The sequence below is a fragment of the Festucalex cinctus genome, chromosome 8 (assembly GCF_051991245.1).
Source record: "Festucalex cinctus isolate MCC-2025b chromosome 8, RoL_Fcin_1.0, whole genome shotgun sequence".
In the NCBI taxonomy this organism is placed as follows: domain Eukaryota; kingdom Metazoa; phylum Chordata; class Actinopteri; order Syngnathiformes; family Syngnathidae; genus Festucalex; species Festucalex cinctus.
This window is the reverse complement of record NC_135418.1, coordinates 24,799,432-24,824,474: the sequence shown is the minus strand read 5'-3', so window position 1 is coordinate 24,824,474 and position 25,043 is coordinate 24,799,432. Positions and strand designations below refer to the sequence as shown.

Genomic DNA, 25,043 nt, shown 5'->3' with positions numbered 1-25,043 from the left:
AACGTGAGCTGACCACCATCTGAGTGGAAGAGCAAACAAGCAGCATCCTTGCAAGGAACACGCTTCAGTGAACTCGGGCAGTTTGTAATCAGTTACTTTTGAAAAAGTAGCTTCAGCTCTGATGACTTGTTTTACTTTCCTGATTACTTGAATTTAAAAGTAACTTACTTTACTGATTACTTTTTTAAATTAGAATTTAAAAGTAACTAAGTTAAATTACAGGTTACTTTAATAGTTACATTGAGCAAATACTGACAACCCTGCTTAGCATGAAATTGACACTTGGTTTTGCCACTTATTGGAAGTTAATTTTTAACAATGACATTTAAAATGTGTTGTTGTTGGTGTTGTTTTAATTAAATAAGGACAACTTGTGTTTTTTTTTGTTTAAAAAAAAACTTTTCTGGATTTGACTTCACATAAATGAGCTACTTGCTTTTTGTTTGTTTGCATGACATTTAAATTATTTAATGGCAAACGTCAACACCCAGACAACAGGTGAGCCGTGATTGGTCGTCAGCTGAGCTCTTAAGCACTGTGATGTCATTCTCAGTGGACAGCAAGTGGCAAAATGGCCGCCCCTGAGATGGACAAAAATTGGTTGGCTTTACTTCATTAAGTCATATAAAGACTTTTTTTCTTTTTTTTTTATTTGACTTCCCCTGAAATTATTATTATTATTATTTTTTTAAATGATATCTCTAAAATTAAACAGTTATTAAACAGTCAACTTTAAAAAATAAATAAATAAAGACAGAGGGCTGTGTTTGTTATACCTCAAAAAATATTTTGTAACTTGTTTTATTTAGAAATAGTGCTGTTTCTTCTGATATGCAACTTGTTCTATTGGTTAAATTTAAAAGACTATACCATACTACAGGTATGGTATACACTTTATCAGTGTTCGTTTTTTTTGTTTTTTGTTTTTGTTTTTTTAGAATTTGGGGGTTTAAAATGGGCATCAAATACAACATATGCAGATTTTTGCAATTCACAGGCCGTTGTGGTCCTTATCCCCCACGAATAGCGATGGTCCACTGTATATGCATTTGACATTCAACATCAAACATGTTTTTATTTTTTTTGTGACAAAAGGTATTTAGTAGTGTGATATCTTGTAAAAGTCAATGTGTTTTTATTCCCTTTTTCAACCAAATAGTATATGTACTTTTTACATTTTAACTTATTTTGTTTTAGTTTATCATCACAATATGCTGTGGGCTAACTCACAAAACATGCTGCAGGACACAAATGGCCCACAGGTCGGACATGAGACAACCGCAATGTTGAGTCAATGCAGTTGAAGCAGCCATGTCACTTTGCCCTTGGCCGGTGCGGGACAGCTATCATTTCAGGCTCGGTGGCTCTCTTTAGATAAGCGAGCAGCCGGGACTTGACAGCATGCAGGCTGTGATAACTGCCGCTTAAAGGATAATACTTTTACACGCGTTAATCAGATGGCCGGCTGACCGCTGCCTGAGAATTGCGTGGGCCAGGTGAAATTGAAACGTGCTTTCTGATCTTATGGAAATAAGCATCAGTGAAATCTACACACGGGGCTCCCTTGGATGCAACGTTGTCTCGAGTAGCTTGCCAAAAAAAAAAGAAAAAAAAAGTGAGCCGTAATTGAAAGCGTCGAAGAAGCAGTTAATGATTGCGGCCGAGGAGCTTTTGGGTTGGCTTGTAACTAAAAGTGATTTTGGTGACTTATTTTGTCAGACAAGCCAGTTGAATTTCTCCTCTGCTGGTTTCCTCTTTAATCAGGTGCCTATTAAAACCCGATTGCACTCGCCATTGAGCTTAATGTTAACTGCACACAGTTAAAGCTCTTCATTTGAGCACCCGTGTGCGAGGAGAAGGAGGAGGAATACACTCAATATATCTGACCTTATGATTTCGACGCCATGCTGTTAAGTCGCTAAGTCCTTTAAAAGAATCCTTTAAAGCGCACATACACACAAATGAAGCAAACATTTGCAGTGACAGCGCGTTCCGGCCTCCCCACACGCTGCGAGTGACATGTCACCACCTCTTCCGAGGTAATCTCGCAATTCTCCTCACCGACCGTTGGGAGATCAAGCAGATTAGACTGATGTCCTGCGAGATGGCCGCCGTCCGCGCGTGCGCTTACGCATGCGGCCGGCAAGGTCGTTCTTGGAACCTTTTGCGTGTCTTGAAATGCGTAAATATTTAGATATAGATGAGATATTTCTATTGGGAGGGGTGAACAACTCGCAGTTTTTCATTAGTCATGTTTGACTTTAAGTTACTGTACCACAGGGGTGTCAAACTCGTGTTAGCTCAGGGGCCGCATGGAGGAAAATGTGACCAAGTGGGCCGCATCGGTAACATAACGGTATATAACTTAAAAATGATTACCGTCATTTGTGTGCCAGCCCTGAATTACGGAGCTCAACTGTAATCATATTGTTCCAAAAAAATAATACAAATACAAATGGAACACGGCAACACTGAGTTCTGCAGGTGTTAAATCTACCTGTTTTGCATATATATTGTTCCCAGAATGCATTGCGTGACGCACTTAATGACATTATAAGGATGCTAATCCTTGTCATATCTATTTTTGTTACCAGTCATTGAATTTGTGTCGTATTTAACACGTTTTTCAGTCTATGATTAAAAAAATAATAATAATTAAACAAACCATAACTTTAAAGCCCCATTATGCCGGTTTCACTCAGGAAAATGCACTTTTTAAATACAGGATGTTCACACTTTAACATTGTCTCAGTCTACACATCTGGGTCTATATTAATCTTTGGTGGTGATTTTGCCCTAAACCCCCACCCTCCAGCCTGTATTTTGCCATCTTGTGTTTGTTTTGTAAACAGCGGGACGTTTCTGTTGAAAGACAGTGTTTGCACCCCTCCAGCCAATCGCAAAACGGGGTGGTGCGTGTCGCCAACGGGGCCGGGCGAACGTGTCGGCTGCGTGACGTCACTCCCGCGGCAATTTGAAAGCACGCACGGATTATTATTATTTTTTCTCTCTCACTCACTCATTCACTCACAGACGCTTACGTGTGTGTGTGAATGAGTGAGTGAAGAAAAAAAAAATCCATGGCATAATACAGGCTGGGGGGGTGCTATGTTTAGGACAAAATCACCCCCACACGTGAAGAAAAGCCCAGATCTGTAAATTGAGAAGTAGTTTGTTTGTTTAAATCCTGTATTTGAAAAGTGCATTTTCCTGAATGAACCCGGCAGACTGCACCTTTAAGTTGTGTGTAAATTAATGACATCCAGGACGATTCCCCCATACAAGTTGTGTTGCTATAGGACTGCTTGTGAAGTTACAAATTTTATATGCTTTGATTGTGGCCGATTGATTAATTAGTCCGACATTACAATTTATTTACTTTTTTAACTTTATAAAACTCATCTCGCAGGCCGGATTAAATCCCTTTGCGGCTCTGATCCGGCCCACGGGCCTTATGTTTGACACCACAGCTGTACAGTAATACAATTTTGGTTCCATTTTCTGCAAAATTCAATTGTTTGTGTGGGCATCCCCAGCGCCGGTCATCCTGAACGAGTTGAACTGGACTCAAGCGCTTGAGCGGGTCTTCATCGAGAACCGCCGAGATGACAGCTCCCTCCGCTGGCAGGTGTTTGGCAGCGCCACGGGCGTGACACGCTACTACCCAGGTAAGCGTCGGCGATGGTGAAGCGACTCAACCTTATAACTCAGTGCCAGATAACGTCTAAATTGACCCTCGGGCTCCTCCGCGGGGCAATTTCTTATCAGATGGCTGTACTGGTAACTGGATAGGCGGAATGAAGTTATGACTTTGATCTAATCTGAGGTGAAATATCCTACAGTGCAGTGGACAACATCCATTTTATTTTCCAGCCACTCCATGGAAAGCTCCCAACAAGATTGACCTCTACGACGTCCGCCGTAGGCCGTGGTAAGTGGCGTCTTTATCAGCTTTCCGATGTTTTTTTTTCTTCTTTCCAACCATGTTACCAGAGCCCAATAAGAAGTAACTCTTAAAAATAATAAAAGCTCTTAAAAATAATATTAAGATGTCATTATCTGAGTTAAAGTGGTGCAGAGTCAAACACTGTAGCACCTACTTGGTCCAAATTAGGGGTGTCAAAATTAGTGCGTTAATTTTGAGTTAATTTAAAGTGCATTTTAATGCATTTTTTTTCCGCACGATTAATGACCGCCTCTTACTTTGGAAAGCCTGTACTGGGAGAATTTCAGTCGCAATACAGCAAACACATCCATGTCCAAATTTAGCAGTAATAATTTTAATAATAATAATGCATATATATGTGGAGACTGAGGTCAATTTGTATTTTACAATTTTAAAAATGTGCAAAATTTCACAAGTTACTTCATGTTAAAAGATTATCTAGCTCTTCATATGAAAATAAAAATGCACTGAGCTGACACCATCTTAGAAATGCAATTATGCCATCTAGTGGCAGAAAAATGGCTTCAACACAAATCAATATCACACTTGTTTTTTTACTGTACAGTACATCTTTTTAATTTTAACTCAATTTTATGAATTATTTTGAAATGACGGTATCAATGACTAAAAGATGTTGCCATATTTCTATTAGTTTAACATTCTTTTCCACTTTTATGTTAACAAGAGTATGAAAACATACATTTTATTGTACGTTTAGAATAGATAGAAAATTTGTGATTAAACGTAAGTTAACTATTGAAGTCATGCAATTAATTGCAATTAAAAACTGTAATCATCTGACACCCCTAGTCTATATACAATGATGCATGCTTTTAAATGCATTTTTTTCACTCTGTATTGTTTTCTTGTTTTCTTTTATTTATTTTATGATTTACCTATGTATTTTTTGTTTTATTTAGTATTATTCATTTTTATTTTGTCTTCACTATTCTGTTATTTATTATAAGTTCTTTGCGATGATCTATGTGTGCCCTCTCAGTCTGTAGCGAAATGATGACATATTCAGTGGAATTCTCATTCCAAACGTTATTCTCACCCGTCGTTATCTCACTCAGAGATACTGTAGAACACATTGTCTCCTGTTTACAAGGACAAAGCCAGATAGCAGAGAGGCTTTGGCTTCTAAAAGCAGCGACCTTTATTACTTGTGGTGCTCAGCTGGTTCATGTTACGGCTCAAACTGCTACGGTGGGACCGCGTCCACGCTTCCCGTCCACGAAGCTCAATCCACCTGACGCTGTCACATCGGCTTTGCGGCGGCCGCGCCGGCTTGTTGCCTGGTTACGGTCCGGAGTGAAGTGGACATAACCGTGACAGCACTGTTGATTGCACCTGACCTCCTTTTCCGCCTCGTCTCAGTTTGAGTGGCTGTTTGGGGTCAGGCCAAGTGTCACTGGCAAACAAACAGGGGGCCATTGAGTTTGCATAGAACTACACCTCCCCAAAAAAAACTGTTAAATATGTAACATAGCGGCTATCGAAACACTGAGTTGGTTAGCTAGTTAGCAGCTAACAGTCAGTGTATAGTTTGTATATGTGTATGTAATGTATGTTTTTTATTCTTATTTTTTGGAATAATTAGTACAAAAACGCTAAAGAAACAGCAAGTTTTAGCAGGACTAAGTATGGAAGCTAGCTAGTTCGTGGCGAACTCGTTCACAGTCGCTTTGTGATGTTCTCTTCTTATGGTCTTTTTCTTGCACACTCTTTTGAGGATAATCCTAAGTTCTTTTGAGAGAATTGCCACACAAAAAAAAGAAAAGAAATAAGATAATAAATTGTATGGGCCAGCTACTGCAGAATGTAGCGATAGCAGATAGCTAGGATGGCCATTTCCATAAGGTCACAAAGGAGGACATATTTTAAAAAATCAATATTTAGCGGCTAACATTAGCAGTCAGTATATATTCTTCTTCCATTACTCAGGTTTTCTCTTTTTTTTTTTTTCAAATTTAAGCTAAAAAAATCATTTGTCCTATCCAAGATGTAGCTATAGCAACTAAGTAGTTGATATTTAATTAGGATCTAACAGTTGGCGTTTAGTCATCGGGTTCTCTGTGTATACCGGTGTTTTTCATCCATTTTGAAATAGTGTAATAAAGAAAAATCTATTTAACGCCATTAGTCCTATCCAATATATAAAGTAGCTAGCTAGTCGTTGCTGAGCTAGTTAGCAGCTAACTGTTGGTGTTGAGTCCACTTTTTGTAGTTTGTATTCCCTCTTTATAGAATAGGTGTTGCCAAAAGCCATAGGAAAAGCAAATAGACCAATTTTGTTAGTTGCTAATTAGTAACTAGCGTTAGCAGCACAAATACGTTTTAATTCAATAAACTGTGTGTCCTGCCTGCTGGGTATGGTGACAGCTGGTTAGCAGCTTACATTAGCAATCGGCGTATAGTCCTCTTTCTCTCTTACTGTATTATTCTTCTGTTAACACACATTGTTGATGGCTTCACGTCATTTCAAATTAGTTTCTCATAAAAAGCCGAAGAATAGAGAACAATATATGGTGGCAATCTCGTCAGTGGCTAGCGCTTGGGCACTTGGACCTGTAGTGTTAATCCAGCTTTAAGGTTTTATTTTAAACATAAATTCCCTCTTTAAAAAAAAAAAAAAAATCCACATACATACATAGATCTATGTACTAAATAGCTTTGCTTGTCTTGTTTCTTAAATGCTTATCAGACTAAAAGGGTTTCCTTGGCATTGTACAATTCAATTGTAATTAGCTCGGTGAGAAAGTTTCCCCTATGTTGTCGTGTAACATGCAGTGTTCCAAACGAAGCTTTATGTCAGTGAACAAGAAGGCGGAAAAACAAACAAAAAAAACTCGACTGCTGTGTGTGATCTGTCAGCACGTCCGGTGCTCCGACGGCACTTTTGACAGAGCGACAGGAGGGAAACAGGACAGGAAGCCAGAGGGGGAAGAAGAGGAAGAGGAGGGAGGTGTTGTTGACAAGGTGATGCAGGTGTGCAACACCTTGGCATCAACCTGTGCCTTCCCCTTCCTCCATTTCCACACAAATAAAGTGAAGTCCAAATAAATAAAAACATATGATGAACTTATGTTGCACTCTAGACTATAGACAATTAAAGTCTAAATTATGACTTCAATTTTTAATCTAAGAAGCCGGACGTAGAAAATGCGAACTCCATCGAGGAAGATTCCAACCCAGAACCAAAAAACTGTGAGGCTGACATACTATAACCACTTTTGCACCATGCCGCCGCCATGTTTATTAATTCGAGATTGGTTCGCCTTTGACGCTCGCTATTCCTTGTTGCCTAGCAACCCAGCAATGCCGAGTGTCACCGCATGTCAGGCCACACTCGTCCGTTATAGTTATAGTCCGTTCTGTTCTTTTAACTGGCACTGTGCTGACCCCGTGTCTGGCAGCCAACAACTCCTACAATCATAAATCTACTGCAATACTAAATGAATACCTATGACAGTGTCAATTAACGGTGACATCTTTGGAAAGGCAAATTGTTTGCGTTGGTTCGCCGTTGATTGGGCGGGTGTACCTTTTGGAGTTAGTCTGTCTCAATTATACTGGCATGTAAAGCAGCAGGTCAATTGAAGCGCTTCATAAATGGAAAATAAGATCTCTAAAATGAATAACCTGTTGCAACACAGATGGATGACTAAAAAGTTTTTCTTTAGACTAATCTGTTCCATGGTATTGAGCAGACCAAAACATTCATACCACTTTTTCCCCGCTATGCTACCGCTAACTGGTACATTTGGTCCGATTATCCACATGTATCTATCTATCTGGCTTCACGATTTTTGGCCCTTGGTGTGATTGGGGAGGATGAATTATGTGTAACACAGATACATTTGGATAAATGTTTTAGAGACATCCAATATTTGGGCCTTTGCTAATTTTCATTGGAAGTGGATAAAATGGTCAAATTAGGCCTGATTAACAGTAAGTGTGAAAGTCCCTTTACAATTGTTGACCTAGACCGTTTTCTGAGTTGATGAGGGGCGGAAAAAAAAATCACTCTTAACACACAGGATAATCACTTAGATAATCTTTTAGAGACATCCCACAAACTGACCTTTGCTGACTTTGATTGCAAGGGAGGGAAAATTCAGACAGAATATCGGTTTACAATTTTAGGCCCCGACTGTTTTATGAGTTGTTCATGGGAAAAATCTCTCTCTTCTCTCTCTCTCTCTCTCTGCTGTGCATGTTGTGCCGCAAATGGCATGCACTGCTGTCATGATCCCGTGATCGAGGTTGCGGCAGGTTGAAACATGCTTTCCATAAACGTTATTTTCGTCACGCAAACTCCGTGTGGCTATTTGCGCTGGCGTTAGTGAATTAGACGCTGCATATAAATGAGTCACATTTGCATCGGGGTGGTGATATTTTGCGTCAAATGTATGCAAATTACCTAATTTACATATGCACAAATAACACCGGCACACCGGGGCGCAATCTGGTTGGCAGCGCATTTAGTGACGGATTTCCCCATCTGTGCTTGCTTTTGTGAATTAGGCGCTTGCGGATTGCTCCATTTTTACCGGTTAGCGCCGTGCAAAGGCGATGCAAACCTTTAGTGGATATGCCCCAAAGTGTGCTCAAATTCAGCCCGATTATTGTTACATGTGTAACGCTCATGTGTTGAAGCCCAAAATTCTCTTTTGCCTCTAATTCACTGTTCCCAAAAAAAACATGTAAACGTGTCCACAAACACTCTTAGTCATCAACGCAAAGTGTGAGAAATAAACGACAGACAACATCTTTTTCTCCTGCGGGCGCAGTCCTCCTATATTTTTATCTTAATTCAATCTTTATTCGCCCGCCACATCCACAGGAGCACTAAGAGTGCAGCAGTCCATAAAATAATAAGCCCATCAGCACAAGCGCAAATCCATGCAAGCGCATACACACACACACACCTACACGCACACACCCATTGGCAAGCAGTCTTACTGTGTTATCGTAATTCTCTTCTCCCATTGCCGTACGATTAGTCGGTATGTGTGTAGCGTATATGCCAGCTAGCAAATTTGTGTATTATTACAGTGGACACCCTTTCGATATATGAGCCACTCGATGTTTGCACAGTGCAACACATTGACCATCTCGCCATGCTGTTGTCGTGAAGGTGAACGCCTCCAGCGTCAGGGTGCAAAAAACATGACATTTAATGGTAAGATCTATATAATTGTGACATGTACCGCGCACGGCGAGGTCCTTCAGTAAATAACAGTGAGAGCATAGCAAGCGTCTGTAAATAAAAGCATTTTTACTCGTGCTGGCAGTTGTTCATAAACTGCATTGTGTCTATGAGATGGCATGGACATAATTGAAAATAATATTTGTTAAAAATCCATTGTTGAATCTGCAGTAGCCAAACCGCGACTATATGGGGTCCACTCTATTTATACTATATGCAGTAGTATTATGCTATTTCTTATTTAATCTCACTAAGAAGTAAGATTTTTTTTAAAGGGAAAAAAATAATTAAAGTGAAGTTCATTGACGTAAAAAGTGCCTGGTAAGAAGAAATATCTTGGCTGGCGAGATGGCAAGATGACTTGATTTGAGATTTAATCTTGATCAATTTTCAGTTTTTGCAGTGCTGGAAGGAAAAAAAAATGACTTTTAACACACCCACACCACCGGATAATCGGTCAGAATAATCTTTCAGTGCACATCTTTGCTGAACTTTGATCACAAGGGAGAGAAATGCTGAAATGTGTCCAACAAGAAGCTCTGACTCATGGTGTAAATAGAACCATTAAAGATGTCAGATATGAAAGTGTCTCCAGCCCCTGTTAAATGATTCGTAACTTTTAGCGAGCTGACAGCGAGGCCTTGGGCTGATCGCTGGCATCTGACCGCTTATGGCCCGACGTTCGGGCCAAGAAGTTCCGTTCAGTTCAGTTCAACGCCGGCCAGGTCCATCTGCTTGTCACCTGGCCTTGGCATGCAGGAGTCTGTCTGGGTAATGACAGGGAAAGAATGGCGTCGATGTGCTGGAGCCGCAAGGTAATTACTGACTGGAATCCATGCAGAAACAACACATCTGGAGGCTCGACTTCATATGTGCCAGTGTCTTTGATACCGCCATTTGCGATCGTTAGCTCGAGCGCATATCAGTTGCCGAGATTTTGATATGAACAGTTTTTCAAACAATCGGACGTATTGCGGAAAATGTGTTGTTAATTAAAAATAGCACTGTATTATAAGCAACTGAAGTGTCGCGATATTTGTAGTTAATATACAGCCACTATAAGGGCTCCATTGTTCATGACTTATTGAGCAATTACTTGGCAGGCCACTAGGGGGATCACCTCAAAAGAGTGGCGGGGAAATGGACGCAAGTCTTCAAGCGAAGAAGACTCATGAGCTTAGTTTGTTTTTTATATAATATTATATATATATTATTTATTTTAATTTGTTATAATAATAATAATAATAATAATAATTATTATTATTATTATTATGATGATTATTATTATTATATTTATATTTTTATATATATTATATGTATTTATAGATTATATTATGTATTTTCATTATATTTATATTTATTTATATTATTTTTATGATATGAAATATTGTTTATTATTATTTATTTATTATTATTTATTGATATTTATTTATTTTATTATTATTTTATTTGTATTTATTATTATTATTAGTAGTAGTAGTAGTAGTAGTATTTTATGATTAGTTTTATCGTAGCTTAGCGTAGCGTTTACCTGAGCAATATATCGATAATCACGGTATTATTAATATTATTATCGATATATTATATCGTGAGATAATCATTATCGTGAGCCTTGTATCGCGTATCGTATCGTGAGGTACCCAGAATAGTGTGTTTGTGTGTCTTTAAGGGGTGTGGCCTAGTGAGTGAGTCAGTTGCCCGCTGTGATATCTTCCCATTTCACGCAGGTAACAATGACCTAAAATGAATATTGCCTTATAATTAACATTTAGCCCTTTGAAAATAACTTCCCATTAAAACTCCTTTCTGCTCAATAAAAGATGAACTGACTGCAAAAGTTAATGAAATCCCGCAGTCGATCCGCCGGGCGTTCAGATTCCCCCCACCCCACCAATTGACACTCTCCTCTATCTCCAGATTGGGGCACCTCCCATCTGAGAGCCCGAGGCGGCGGAGGCGGGAGTTACGTTCCAACCACCGCGTTTCCGTCACACACGGCGCCAATAAAAAGAAGCCGAGTCGCCGTTGTGCGCGCTTTCTCCTCTTCCTCAAATTAAGATTTCGGCTAATTAAAATGATAAAATAAAAAATTTAAAAAAGTCATGCATGCCGATGGGCCTGCTGGTTCCAGACCTGATTTTCGTGCCGAGCTGCGGAAGTTCTACCTTTGATGTGGCATCCTTTATTATTGAAAATAATTGGATTCCACAGCCCCCTCCTACTACACGCTTACATTTCGGCCATCTTCACTGTGACTCAGTTAGCGGACCTCAGTTGCTTGGGTTGCAAAATTACCTGCATTTTCAAACTTGGAGACTTTTCTTGGGAATTAATGAAAGGAGAAGTTAACCTCAAATTTTCTTTCCCACTAGTCTAAACACAGCATTCTGATTAATATTGTGTTGGTGGAATATGAATTAAGCAGCAAAAATCCATCCATTTTATATCCATCTCAGGGGGCGGCCATTTTGCCAAATGCTGCCAACTGACAATGACATCACAGTTGTTCAGGAGTCAGGTAACGACCAATCACGGATCAACTTCAGAAAAAAAGTGATATTATTCCTAGCTTGCTGTGGTACTTATTATTATTATTATTATTATTATTATTATTATGAAAAAATGTTGGTAAAATTTTGTATTATTTTACCAACATTTTTAATAATAATTATTATTATTATTATTGTTATTATTATTATTATTATTATTATTATTATTATTATTATTATTATTATTACTATTATTATTATTATTATTAGCATTGTTATTAAAAACATTTTAAAAATTGTAAAATTTGTATTATATTACCAACATTAATAATAATAATAATAATAATAATAATAATAATAATAATAATAATAGTAAAATGATTATTATTATTATTAGTAGTAGTAGTAGTAGTAGTAGTAGTAGTAAAATGTTGGTAAATTATTATTATTATTTTTATTATCATTATTATTATTATTATTATTATTATTATTATTATTAAAAATGTTGGTAACACAACATTTTTAATAATAATAATAATAATAATAATAATAATAATAATAATAACAATAATAATAATAATAATAATAATAATAATAATAATAATAATAATAATAATACATTTAATGATAACCCATTAACCCATTTTTTGGTAGCTTTAACTCATTAGAATGTGTAATTTTGACCCAATGCGCTGGGTCAAATCCTCAACCCAATGCATTGGGTATAAATAACCCAATATTGACTAAATCCCAGCCAGCACTTGGTTAGTTATTTCACCCAATTTGGGTTGCTTTTAAATCAGCAGTTTTAAGAGTGTAGATTTGATCATAATCCAGACTAAAACGACCAGACTTCATGTAAGTAAATTAGAATGGAGCAATCAAGGTACTGTAATGCCCTCGCATGTGGGCAAGGAGAACAAGTAACATGGAATTTTACCGGAAATCTTCCACGACATTGCAACAGCTGAAGCAGACTTTCATCTGGGCCATTCCAAACAGCCTCTCAGCCGAATGGGCCCAGGTCGCCCTCTCGGCGACTGTTAGCGAGTTCTCGCCGCAGGTTGGAGTGGCGGCTGCCGGTAAACGGAGTCTTGAGAGGCTCGTGAGGGAGGGGGGGGCAGCGGCCAAGCCCAGCGGGGGGGCTGCACGTCCGTATCAGCTCGGCCGAGTGTGCGAAATGAGCCTCTGCGGACCCCGCGGGCGTCTGGCTTCCCTCCACCATGATAATCAGCAGAAAAAGAGCTCCGGTGATTACTCTGCCAAAGACAGCCGCGAACAGGCCTGCAAACTTGGAGGTGCGGCTAGCTAGCTAGCTAGCTACTGTAACTCACAAACATGTAAAGGGGGAAACCGCTTCATTGTGCTAATTTATATGACAACTGACATTGTTATATAACTGGCAGTAAAAATTCATTTTGACTTTGAACTTGTAGTATCTACATTTTAGCGTTTAGCATTTTTTTTTCTTCTTCTTTTATTTAGTCTCTACACTGTTCCCAGCGCATTGATTTTTCTCACAGTATGTAGTATCCGTGGCGAGTCCTCGGGAAAATGGGGCTGATGAAGGCACACTATGGTTCAGCCCGTAGTTTCCCACGGATGCCAGCACGTTCCCTTCCGGTACGTCACGTTCCGATGGGCTCCCACATCTTTCTCACGTTCTGTCTCGGCTTTTTCTCCAGATGAAAAAATGGACACTGGGCAGCTGTGTAGCATGTTTGTGGCTCCGACGGTACCAAGTGTTGTCAGTGAAGAGTTGCAGGCACGGACGGGTGTGAGATGCCGGGAAACACAATGCTTCCCGTCACACTGCAGACCGCCTCCAAGTTGTTACGTACTGTCAGGTTTAGTTACAGGCAATCTGTTTTTCTATGGCCGGCTGGTTTTCTCAACTGCACTGTGACTGCTTGTGGTATGTGGTCGCAAGACCATCCTGTTTTGTCTCGCGATTTTTTTTCAGGGCCGATACAGATTCGTAGTCAAGAAGGATGACATTTGGAGCCGATATTAATTTTCGATAAAAGGGAAAATATTGCTGTGAAATTTTAAAAATATATGAAAAATACAAACTCTGACGCTTTCTGAAAAGTCTTCAAGCATTTAAGATTTTTAAAATGTCTAAAAAAAACTAATTTTCTCCTGAAAATGTATAAATACTTTTTTTATGTTTTAAGTGTCCCAAAGACGTATTTATACGTTTTTTGTTTGTTTGTTTGTTTGTTTGTTTGTTCCTTTGTTTTTTACGCGAGAGCCCTTAGTTCTACACTTTGTTTTGTCAACAGTGGCCAGAAACGTTGCACCGTAGCTGCCTTGATCATAGGATAAATGTATTTACTAACAACAACAATAAAAAAGCAGTACCTTTCACACTTTAGTGGACAAGTGGAAAGTGCCGGCATTCAACTGACACCCTTTGATATCCTTCTGCGATTGGTTTCGTAATGGTTATTGAGTAAAGGGGAGTATCTGTGTTGGTGCGAGTCCAACAGCAAAGTGCCACATACAACGCCACCTATTAAGTCTTCTAAGCACATAAGCCTTTTTCACTGTGCTCCAGCTTAAGTGGGCTCAGGCACGGTCACTCGCATTATCGCGGCTCAGCCTATTCCATCTTTGGCTCCTTTTTCCTGCACGTTCCATTTTTCCCAAAGATTATAGAAACAAATTAAATGGCGGGTCCTTTGTGTCCTTTTTCTTCTCCTTCTGTAACAGGTACATTCAAGGCGCGTCCTCTCCAAAGGACATGGTCATCATCGTGGATGTGTGAGTATCTCTTCGCCCGGCGTCTCGTCGAAACCACAAAGGGCGCTAGTGCCACCTGTTGGTCTTTGCAAAGACTCGAGGTTGAGCAGAACTGAGGCCTGTATGTGCTCTCACTTGACATGAAAGATAGCTTCCTTAGAACAGACTTGTAAATGTGTCGCTGCTTTGCCTGTCCCTTTGCCAGTTACGAATTACACCAATAGATACGGGGGTGGCATGGCTCAGTGGTAGAGTGGTCGTCTTGCAAACCTGAGGTTGTGGGTTTGATCCCAGGCTGTGACCATGTTGAAGTACCCTTGAGCAAAATAATGAACCCGTAGTTGCTCCTGATGCTGTGTCATCAGTAGTCAAAATGTAAATGGCTTTAAATGAAGTACCGTTTACAATATGGATGTTTTACCGGTTGTTAATAATTAGGGATGTAACGAAGTCCAAACATCACGACATCATCACGATATGAAGGTCACAATACGATAATTATCACGATATTGTAAGGAGGTTGGTGATATAAAAAAACACACACAATATTGTGATTTTGTACATAACAGCAATGCATATAAACATGCATTCGCTAATAACACTTAATATTGATGCACTCACTTGCTAATACACGCACATATTGACATATTACGTTTCCCTTCATCTGACCGAGTGGATTTCAAACACAGAAGGGCCAAAACATGCCTTGTGAAAATTAAACTGCACTAACAAAGTAGCCACCAGAGGGTGCTAGAACTGCATGAATAATAATCAACCTGACTTTTTTTAACAGATGTGCTGCTTTTAATATAGTGACATGACGACGATGATATTAGTTTTAATATCGCGATATCACAATATTGCCGTTATCATTACATCCCTATTAATAATGTCATTTAAAGAGGTTACTCTCAATTTACCAGTTGGTCAACGTTCCCGCCCTCACCTTTGGTCACGAGCTTGTGGTAAAGACCGAAAAAGAATGGACATGAAGTCTTCTAAGTGTTTTCTTTTGTGCAGGAGTGGGAGTGTCAGCGGTCTCACCCTCAAACTGATGAAGACCTCCGTCATCAAGATGCTGGACACGCTCTCGGACGACGACTACGTGAACGTAGCCAGAGTGAGTCGACGCGCGCGCTCGCGGGAGGCAGCCGTTGAGAAAATATGCGGCGTGTTCATTAAGCAGGTGTTAATGAAGCGAGTAAGGAGTAGTAAGCAGGCTGCGCTGGGAGTTGATGTTGCTCCCTGTGGACGCGCTGCGCTTTCTCTTGTGATAATACTTCGCCATGCGGGACCACGCCAGTCTTTCACGATGCTCATTACCGGACCGATCAAAACCAACATATAGAATGATTTTTTTTTTAATATTTATCCTATATTGCAGGATACACACATACGCAGGCATGCTTGTTTTGGTGACTGTTTGGACACGTCCGCCAGTAATCCCCCATAATCCACTGCATTTATCCACTGTATGCTGCTAAATCTGCACAAAATGAGCATAATAATCTTTGGGGGGGGGCTTCTGATTCCTGCCATCTGTAAAGAAGGTAGAGGCTTAAGGAATATTGACTTTTGCCAACACAAAATGCAATCACAGCTATGAAAGAAAATAAATAAATAAATACAGGAAAATAGTTGTAGCAGTTGTTGGATTGGGATGGGGAATATTTTTAATTTGCTGAAAATTGACATTCATTTGTTATCACTTTATTTATTTTGTCATCCGGTTACTAAAATGGTGGCCATGGCACACCCACCAGACGGAGCAGTACAATGTCCATTGAATTGAAGCAAAAAATGTGGCAAAACATTTTTCTGCTTTACATTCTATTAATGTTATTGCTGTGTGGTTATATAGTACAATATTATAGAATACTATTTTTCTTATAGAAAAATCAGAACAAAATGTTCTGTTGGTTCTAATACATTCACATATTCTAATTCACATATATGTAAAGTCTTTAGTGTAAATTTAACTCCCACAGTGTTAAAGGGATACTTTAGCCCATTATAGCAATAAAAAGTTAATATTTTGTCTATAATTAATTTGATACGTTCATTATTTGTCACGTACAGTTAGTACCTTTAAAAACACATTTTGCAACTTGCTGTCGACTGAAAATGACATCACAAGGGCTCAGGGAACCAATCACAGCTCACCTGTTTTCTTGGTTTGGTCATGTGACATTCACAAGCTGAGCTGTGATTGGTTAACTGAGCCCTTGTGATGTCATTTTCAGGCGACAGCAAGTTGCAAAAAGTATTTTTAAAGGTACTAATTGTACATGAAAAATAATGAAAATCTCAAATTTATTATAGGCAAAATATTAATGTTTGACTGCCAAAAATGGCTGAATAAGTAAAGTATCCCTTTATATTTAACACTTTCACCAAGTTCTGAGTTAAATTTACACTTTTGAAAGTGTTACATCTAACATCCGTAGTGTTATTTAACACATAAAAGTTCAAAGTGTTATTTCTTTTCACTTTTCACTGTTAATTTCTCACATTATCAGTGTTATTGTCTTTCTTTCATTTTTTGGTTTTAATTTCTCATATTTTTAGTGGTACTTTTGCACACATAAGTTTTTATTTTACAAACCAAATTGAATTATTTGCTCACTACTAGCAAGGTTGTTGTGTGAAGTACTTAGTCTAAATTATTGACACATTTCAATTAAATGTATGTTCTTTGGTTTGCCCATTTACAGTAACTTAATATTTTTTTGAAAGCAGCTGTAATCTTCTAAAAAAAAAAAAAAAAAAAAAAAATCACCCAATTTAGAACTTTTACTTTTAAATCTCCACATGCAAATGTATATAGCTAAAGGCTAATTGTGTGAATGAGATGAGGCACATTATATTACCTTGGCTGAGTTTCTCTTTGATGCTTTGTAATGAGATGAGGTGCACCTGTTCTTTGCTTGCAAAGTTGTAATTACCAGCGTTTACTGCCAGCCTGAGAGGCGCAGGGCAGCCTGCATCTGCGCACACGCCCACGTCTGCGGCCGCGTTGCCACACACACAAACATGCGCACGCTCAGCGCCAGATGCTGTTTTGGTCTTATCTTTGTGGGTTTTTTTTTTTTGCTCTCGCAGTTTAATGATGAGGCCGACGCCGTGGTGCCCTGCTTCAGGACTTTGGTCCAAGCCAACGTGCGCAACAAGAAAATCTTCAAGGAGGCCGTCATGCACATGCAAGCCAAAGGAACCACCGACTATAAGTCTGGCTTCACGTTTGCCTTTGAGCAGCTTCTCAATGTAAGTGTGGCAAGAGCCTTCGAAATCCTGTGTTAGGGTTAGAGAAGCGGGGTCCACCCTGGACTGGTTGCCAACCAATCACAAGAGAGTAGACAACCATTCACACCTCTGCACAATGAAGAGTTTTCAATAAAGCTAACATGCATGTTTTGCTAATGCGAAAGAAAGTAAGAGTAGCCTGAGAAAACCCACGCAAAGCACAGGGATTCAAACCGTGAGCCTTAAAACTGTGAGTCAGACATGCCAATCACTGCTGTGCTGCTTATCCGTCGTCATAAAAGTGAATTACCAGAGATGAATGATTTTGATGCACAGTAATGCTCTCATCTGCTGTGGCAAGGTGTGCGTGCCTGCATTTCTGTGTCGACTCGGTATCTACCATCCACACATACGCCGGCGACACAGGTGCAGCCTCACCCCCCCAATCCCCGCCCCCACCCGTATGCCGCCATGTACTCCAGCAGGCCAACACCCTAATGGGCTCTGATGGGATGATTGATGAACGCGGCCCAGCAGAGATCAGCCTCTCTTTATATTCCTCTGCTGGCTTGGAGGCACACAGCCAAGTGTGGCCCCTACACACACAGACACACGCACACGCACACTTCTACTGCAAGAAATAAAAAAAAATAAAAAAAAAAATGTCCCTTTTTAATGGCTGTCTGAAGCGTCGTTGCACTTATGACTGGTGGCAGAAGCCCTATCAAATATGTAATTGTGGCGATATTATTTATCATTATTAGGGTCTTGTCAGATGGCTGGCAGCGGTGTCTGTGCCAGCTGTTGCGCAGGCACAAGATTGGCTGCTACTAAACTGACCGTTAAAAATAAAAATGATGCAGATACAGTGCTTACAAAGTGGTACTAAAAAATAGTGTAGTGTAAAGTCATGACTCACTATAACGGCGTTTCGGTTTTTGTGGGTTCACTGCATCACATTTTTTTTTCTTTTTTTTATTGCGCTTATACTGGATAATAAACTATATCACGAGATTTTGTTGTGATTCACGTGTGACTCACGTAGCAATCAACACGAGCCTGGAGTGATATAAAAGACGGGTAATGTTCAGAGTTTGGGATTATTTGGGAAGCTATCGTGCAAATGCACCTTTTGCTAAGTACTTAACTTACACTAGTTCGCCTACCACTGCTAGTTAGAATGACTAATTCATAACAGGTGCTTTGGATCCGGACAGAAAAGACAGAGAATGTCCAAAGTTTTGGGATCATTTCGCACTAATAAAAGAAGCTAATGTGCTTTTACTTAAGTACTTAGCAAAAGGCACTGTCATTACACGGTTGGTTCTTTTATTAAGTGTGAAATGATCCTACACTTTAATTCTGTCTGGAGTCAAGGCACCTGTTATGAGTTACTATTTGTTCTAACGAGCAGTGGTAGGCTAACTAGTGTAGGTTAAGTATACTTAGCAAAAGCACATTAGCTTCTTTTATTAGTGCGAAATGATCCCAAAACATTGGACATTCTCTGTCTTTTCTGTCCGGATCCAAAGCGCCTGTTATGAATTAGTCATTCTAACTAGCAGTGGTAGGCTAACTAGCGTAGGTTAAGTACTTATCAAAAGCACATTTGCTTCTTTTATTAGTGCGAAATGGTCTCAAAACTTTGGACTTTCTCTGTCTTTTCCGTCCGGATACAAAGCACCTGTTATGAATTAGTCATTCTAACTAGCAGTGGTAGGCTAACTAGTGTACGTTAAGTTATGCTAGTTAGCCTACTAGAGTGAATAGTAATCCATAAAATGTGGTTTGGATAGAGGATGGAAACAGCCACTGGTGCTCTTTCAAGCAATTTATTTAACAAAAACAGTAACAAACCACAGTAAACACAGACACACTCGTCACTACGGCTAATGCTAACGCCAGTTAACCGCTCCGTGTACGTCCTCATTCGCTCTCTTCCATGTCACTTAACTGGCCAGAGAGACTTAACAACAACAAACGTTCTTCTTCTATAGTACATTTTAGATTTAGATTTTTGGTTGTAGTAGCAGCTAATGACCTATGATGTCATCATCAATGTAGTGTAAGTTTTTGACGCCTCTTTTCTCCTGTTGCACCAAAACTGCTCACTTATATCTTTGCATGTCTTTCTTTCTTTGCCACAGGAGAGCAGCGCTCCGAGGGCCAACTGCAATAAGATGATCATGATGTTTACAGACGGCGGGGAGGATCGGGCGCAGGAGATCTTCGAGAAGTACAACTGGCCCAACAAAACGGTCAGTTACCGACCGAAAAGGAATCGCACGGGACGGTGAACGTCTTCTCTGTGCGCGCTGACCTTGTGTCATCAGCACACAAGTCGATTATTTCCCCGCCATTGTTGTTTGTGTTTGTCTTTGCTCGTCTCTTTTGTTATCGCCGCCGGTGTTAACAGCTCTGACCCGCTAACTAATTAGCCGCTTTATCGCCAAAAGCCTGTAAAAAAAAATTACAGCCAATAGTCGGCGGCTGTGTTCCAGGCCTCCCCCATCTCACATTTATCCCGCTATCCATTACTATCTACTTGTGCGCTGACAGCTACTGTCATACAGGAATAATCTGTATTTCCGGCAAAAACCGCCGGGGTTCTTTGTGAGGCGGTTTTGCAAAAGGCATCTAGTAGGCTCATCTAATCGCGTTCAGCATTTGTGCGTTGGTGGCACATGACAGCAAAGCTAATGCCGTCCATTGAGTTGTGTTGACTCCTTGGGTAGCTTTCCGCTAAAAGCCCTTTTGGGATGACTGTTTTTATTATTCATTTATTTATTTATTTATTTATTTAATTTTTATTTTTTTTAAGCATGGTGAAAATGGATGTGTTTTACCAGTGACTCACTCCAGAAAGTGCCCCCTTGAATTTCTTAATAATAATAATAATAATAAGAAGAAGAAGAAGAAGAAGAAGAAGAATAAGCCTGCAACACCATTTTCACACATCATGTGACACGTAAAAAAAAGTCTCAAGGTCCTATGCCTGAAATCAAACCAGATTAGATTGAAGCAGCCATTTTGGGTCACATTTTTGAGTTCGTAATTTGACCATGCCCACCTTGGAAATTCATGCAATTGCGCTCAAACTAGAGTAGGTATCAGGGTCAGAAAAGCGCGAGCATGGCGCCAAAGTTTGGTGATCATTTTGTGGATCCTCAAAAAATAAAAATAAATAAATAGCTCAGCCCCCAACATCCATTTCTCCTTTTTTTTTTTTTTTTTTAACTCAACTAGATTTTATGTTTTTTAACATGTGTTATTCACTGTAATTTGTTTTAACCCTCACCTATCGCACTTTGAGATTTCTTTGAAATGTAAAGGGCATTACTTGTAAGGAACAATAAATAATTATATATAATAAATTATATATAATAAATAATAATAAAAATAATGATACATAAAAGTAATTTGTAAAAGCCGATTTGTGGTAATATAGTGCCATGTGAGCAGAAATCAATGTTAACATTTTGTAACATTATCATTGCAACCTGACCACTTGAACAAGTAATACAGTATAACATACACATTCTAATGAATCCAGTTTTGATATATTATACACCCACCCATTTATCTTCAACTGCTTGATTTTTTTTATTTGATTTTTTTTTTTTCTCCCTGCAGGTGCGTGTGTTCACCTTCTCTGTGGGTCAGCATAATTATGACGTCACCCCGCTGCAGTGGATCGCTTGTGCCAACAAAGGTAAATATGAGGTCAATGTCAGAAAATATTTTTAAGACTCCCCTCTTACTGTTATTGTTATGCCTTTGTATGTAAAGTGCCTTGGAGGTTTTAGAAAAAGGTATAAATATGATGTATTGTTGTAATTGTTATTATTATTATTAGAATATATACATATATATAATGTTTATGCGTACATAAGTCTTTTTGTCTCAATGTTTTTTTTTATTGTGAGCTTCTTCTCGAGTACCATTAATCTCCACAGTGTGAATCAATCATGAATACACTGATTGTCTACGAACTTTTAATAGCAACCAAGGTTAGACTAGTTAATAGCTTGCTGCTGTAAGTAATGAATAAAGTGGGAGATGGAAAGTTGCACTTCTAATGGCACCAAAGTAGACTTTCTTTCCTCTCAGCTCAGTTATTTTTAATTTTGACGTCTTGTTTGTCTTGACTGGATCTGAAAGCTCCTTTATGAGGTCTCGGCCGTCTCGGCGAACTTCAGACATATCTCGTCAGACATTATTAATTAGCAGGAGCGGCGTCTGCCTGCGGCGCGATTAGCTCGTCATCTCCGTGTCAGGCTGAGCCGAGTGCCAAGGATTACCACTGTTTGGCTTTTCACCTCCGAAGCGATTAGCGCGTCGCTAGCGTCTGCGCCGACGTAGAACAATAGCGTCGACGCACGCGTCTCTTCCGGGACGTGTCCTCTCCACGTCCTCGGGACTTATTGGTCTTTGCAATCTGACTCCAACAGAGGCAGCTCCCTGACACAAAAGCTGACCACTGTCCCGTCTCGTGCACGTAACTGGTACAGTAAAGCGGGCGTGCGCACATACCGATTTTTAACATCTGGGCTGATGTTAAAAATGTGAGAGGACATGACGAGGGAAATGTGTCATGTGTGTTCTGCTCTTATAGTGTGTGGTTTGTCAAAAAAAAAATAATAATAATAATCTACACACCCCTGTTCAAATGCCAGGTTTTTGTGTTTCATTTTCATTTCACAACTGTCGTGTTCATGCCAAAATATCTTTTGAAAAAAATGGCCAGATGACCTTTGTTTGCTGTTTTTCTCTCATTTAGCTAGCTTGTGGATTTAATACAGAGCGGATCCAGTCACCTTTCAAAATAAAATGTTTTTTAGCCTCAGATAAACCAAAAGTGCTGCAAGTTCTTTCAATGATTTTGACTGTGCAAACCGTCCAAACCGGTCCAAAGCGGCCTGGTGTTGGGGGACAACTGTATTAGAACATGTGCTGACTCCCATTTAACATTAAATTGATTGTGATTGGTTAATTCTCAACATTGCCACATCACAAATTCCAGTATAATAGGGTGTGCACACTTATGCAACAACCTTGTTTCAGTTGTTTACTTTTTACTCCCCACTTGAAAAGATCGGAAAAAAACGTTTTCAATTGAGTTGTAAAGGTTAAAGGTCACATCAAGGATGGAAAATGTGAGATCACAGAAACCTAGCATTTTGAACAGGGGTGTGTAGACTTTTTATATCTGCTGTATAGACTGCTCACAGTCACGAACAGTATCTCGTGTGTGTGCGTTGTGTGTGTGTGTCTCATTGTATGCTTGGAGCAGCTTGGAGCAACGTGGGCAAAGTTCGCCCCCGTGTCAAAACTAACGAGCGTCATCTCTGACCATTTAAAATGCAGTTGATGCCGTCTGCCGTTTCGCGCCTCTTTGTATAAACATCGGCGGCGCTTTAATAACTCGGCGAGAGGCACGCTCGTTGACCCGGGCGCTCGCCCTCCTCCATTTCTAATCAGGCGCCAGTGGGAGGGCCCGCGAGCATGAGTTCGGCGAGGTCAGCCGTGCCGTCGCGCGTCATCCGCACGGGATGACGTCATTCCGTGTCTAATAATACGGACAACATTATGGATTAAACTTGTTTCATAGTTGCGAGCTGCAAAAAAATAAAATGAAATAGTTTGGGCAACACTGATTTATGCTGATGGTAAAACTAAACTTGAGTAGAAAATTTGTGTATACATGCCAGAAGAATTTTTTTTTTCCCATCCAATAGCCTCTAAGTATTAACCCTCGTTAACAATTACAATTATAGGTCCTAACTGTTTTGAGATCAGATCCGAGAGGGAAATTTTAGGCTCATCTTTTCGAGGCATCCGATTACTGGGCCTTTGCTGACTTGAATGGCATATCAAAGTATATTTTTCCTTTAAAACAGATTATTGTTATGTGTGTACAAATAGACCTAGCTGGGCTAAAAACGGAATTCAACCCAATGAAATGAAACTGTGACTTTACAATGTGGTTGATCTTACTGCGTGATATATGATATGATACGTCCTCTTTTATTTTCAGGTTACTACTTTGAAATCCCATCCATCGGAGCCATCCGAATCAACACCCAGGTGAGCTGTACGAGATTACAACAACTTTATGAAAATGAATGAAGATGACTTTTGAAGAGGCTCATTTATTCTCCATTTTCCTCAACGGTTACGACGCGTTGATATGCCTCGGGCGCTTTATAACGCAAAATCTTCTCAGGTGGATGACTTTACAAGGGAAGTTACGGTGTTTCACATGAATTAGGCTTTGACTTCTCTTCGATGAGAATCTTTTCTTTCACTACGCCGTGGGTTCCCTGTTGCTTTGCTTGAGGCATGGCAAGCTTACGGAGGCCCTGCGGAGACGCTCATTGCACACTTTTTTTCTTTTTTTTTTTCTGCCCCTTCAGAGCCACAGGAGTTCCAACAAGACGCTGTCAGCAATGACAGACGGCTCAAAGATTGATCTTAATCTTGGAATCGCTGTGTTTATTATTATTCCCACAAATAAACAGCCCTACATACTACTTAACTTAATTTACGTACTACATACTTTGACCATCCTCCACTAAGAAATTCAGCCAAATGAGACCCAATCAGATGCCGGTATCCTAGATAGACAGGTGACACTAAATTGCCAAGCCTTTTTTTCATACAACATCTATTGTGGGCTGACATCAAACGCTCCACCATTTTGGGAATTTTCATGAAGTTGAACAAAAAAAATACTACGACCAATCAACAAAGAATTTGGTGCACGTGTCTATTGTGACAGAAAGTGTGAAAACGATAAGACAGACAATATAACAATTTTCATAGGCATATATTCTTTATCCTCTGCAAAAAAACACACAAAAAAACATATTATTACAGCTCATTGGGATTCTGACCGTCTTCATGTACGGTACAGCCAGTATATCAATTTGTCTGTGTTATACTGGGTGGCACGGTGGCTCACTGGGTGGAGTTTGCATGTTCTCCCCGTGCCCACGTGGGTCTTCTCCGGGTACTCCAGTCTCCTCCCACATTCCAAAGACATGCATGGCAGATTAATTGGGCGCTTCAAATTGTCCCAAGGTGTGCTTGTGAGGAGTGATTGTTTGTCTCCGTGTGCCCTGGATTGGCTGGCAATCAGTTCAGGGTGTGCCCCGCCTACTGCCCGAAGCCAGCTGGGATAGGCTCCAGCACCCCCGCACCCCTTGTGAGGAGCAAGCGGTTAACCCTTTAAGCAAAGGATATCTGAATATGAACAGTTTGTGAAGCAACACACGTAGAGAATATAACAATACTCTGGCTCGAATCGAACCAAACTATACTCTTTATAAATAATGTATTGAATAAAATGTACCAACAATACAATGAATGCAAACAAAATGAAACATGATTGTAAATTTTGACC

At 39.7% G+C, this 25,043-nt stretch overlaps 1 protein-coding gene across 3 annotated transcripts in view; it reads left to right on the top strand.

Annotated features, from left to right (window-relative positions):
• Positions 1–25,043, top strand: part of cacna2d2a (calcium channel, voltage-dependent, alpha 2/delta subunit 2a) — a 169,160-nt gene that overhangs the window by 123,011 nt on the left and 21,106 nt on the right. For all 3 annotated transcript variants that reach the window (XM_077530816.1, XM_077530815.1, XM_077530817.1), the window contains 8 exons: positions 3,537–3,668; positions 3,874–3,931; positions 14,366–14,416; positions 15,416–15,515; positions 17,498–17,659; positions 19,786–19,896; positions 21,272–21,350; positions 23,676–23,725. In XM_077530816.1, the coding sequence (XP_077386942.1) occupies positions 3,537–3,668; positions 3,874–3,931; positions 14,366–14,416; positions 15,416–15,515; positions 17,498–17,659; positions 19,786–19,896; positions 21,272–21,350; positions 23,676–23,725 (743 nt within the window). The remainder of the gene's footprint in view (positions 1–3,536; positions 3,669–3,873; positions 3,932–14,365; positions 14,417–15,415; positions 15,516–17,497; positions 17,660–19,785; positions 19,897–21,271; positions 21,351–23,675; positions 23,726–25,043) is intronic.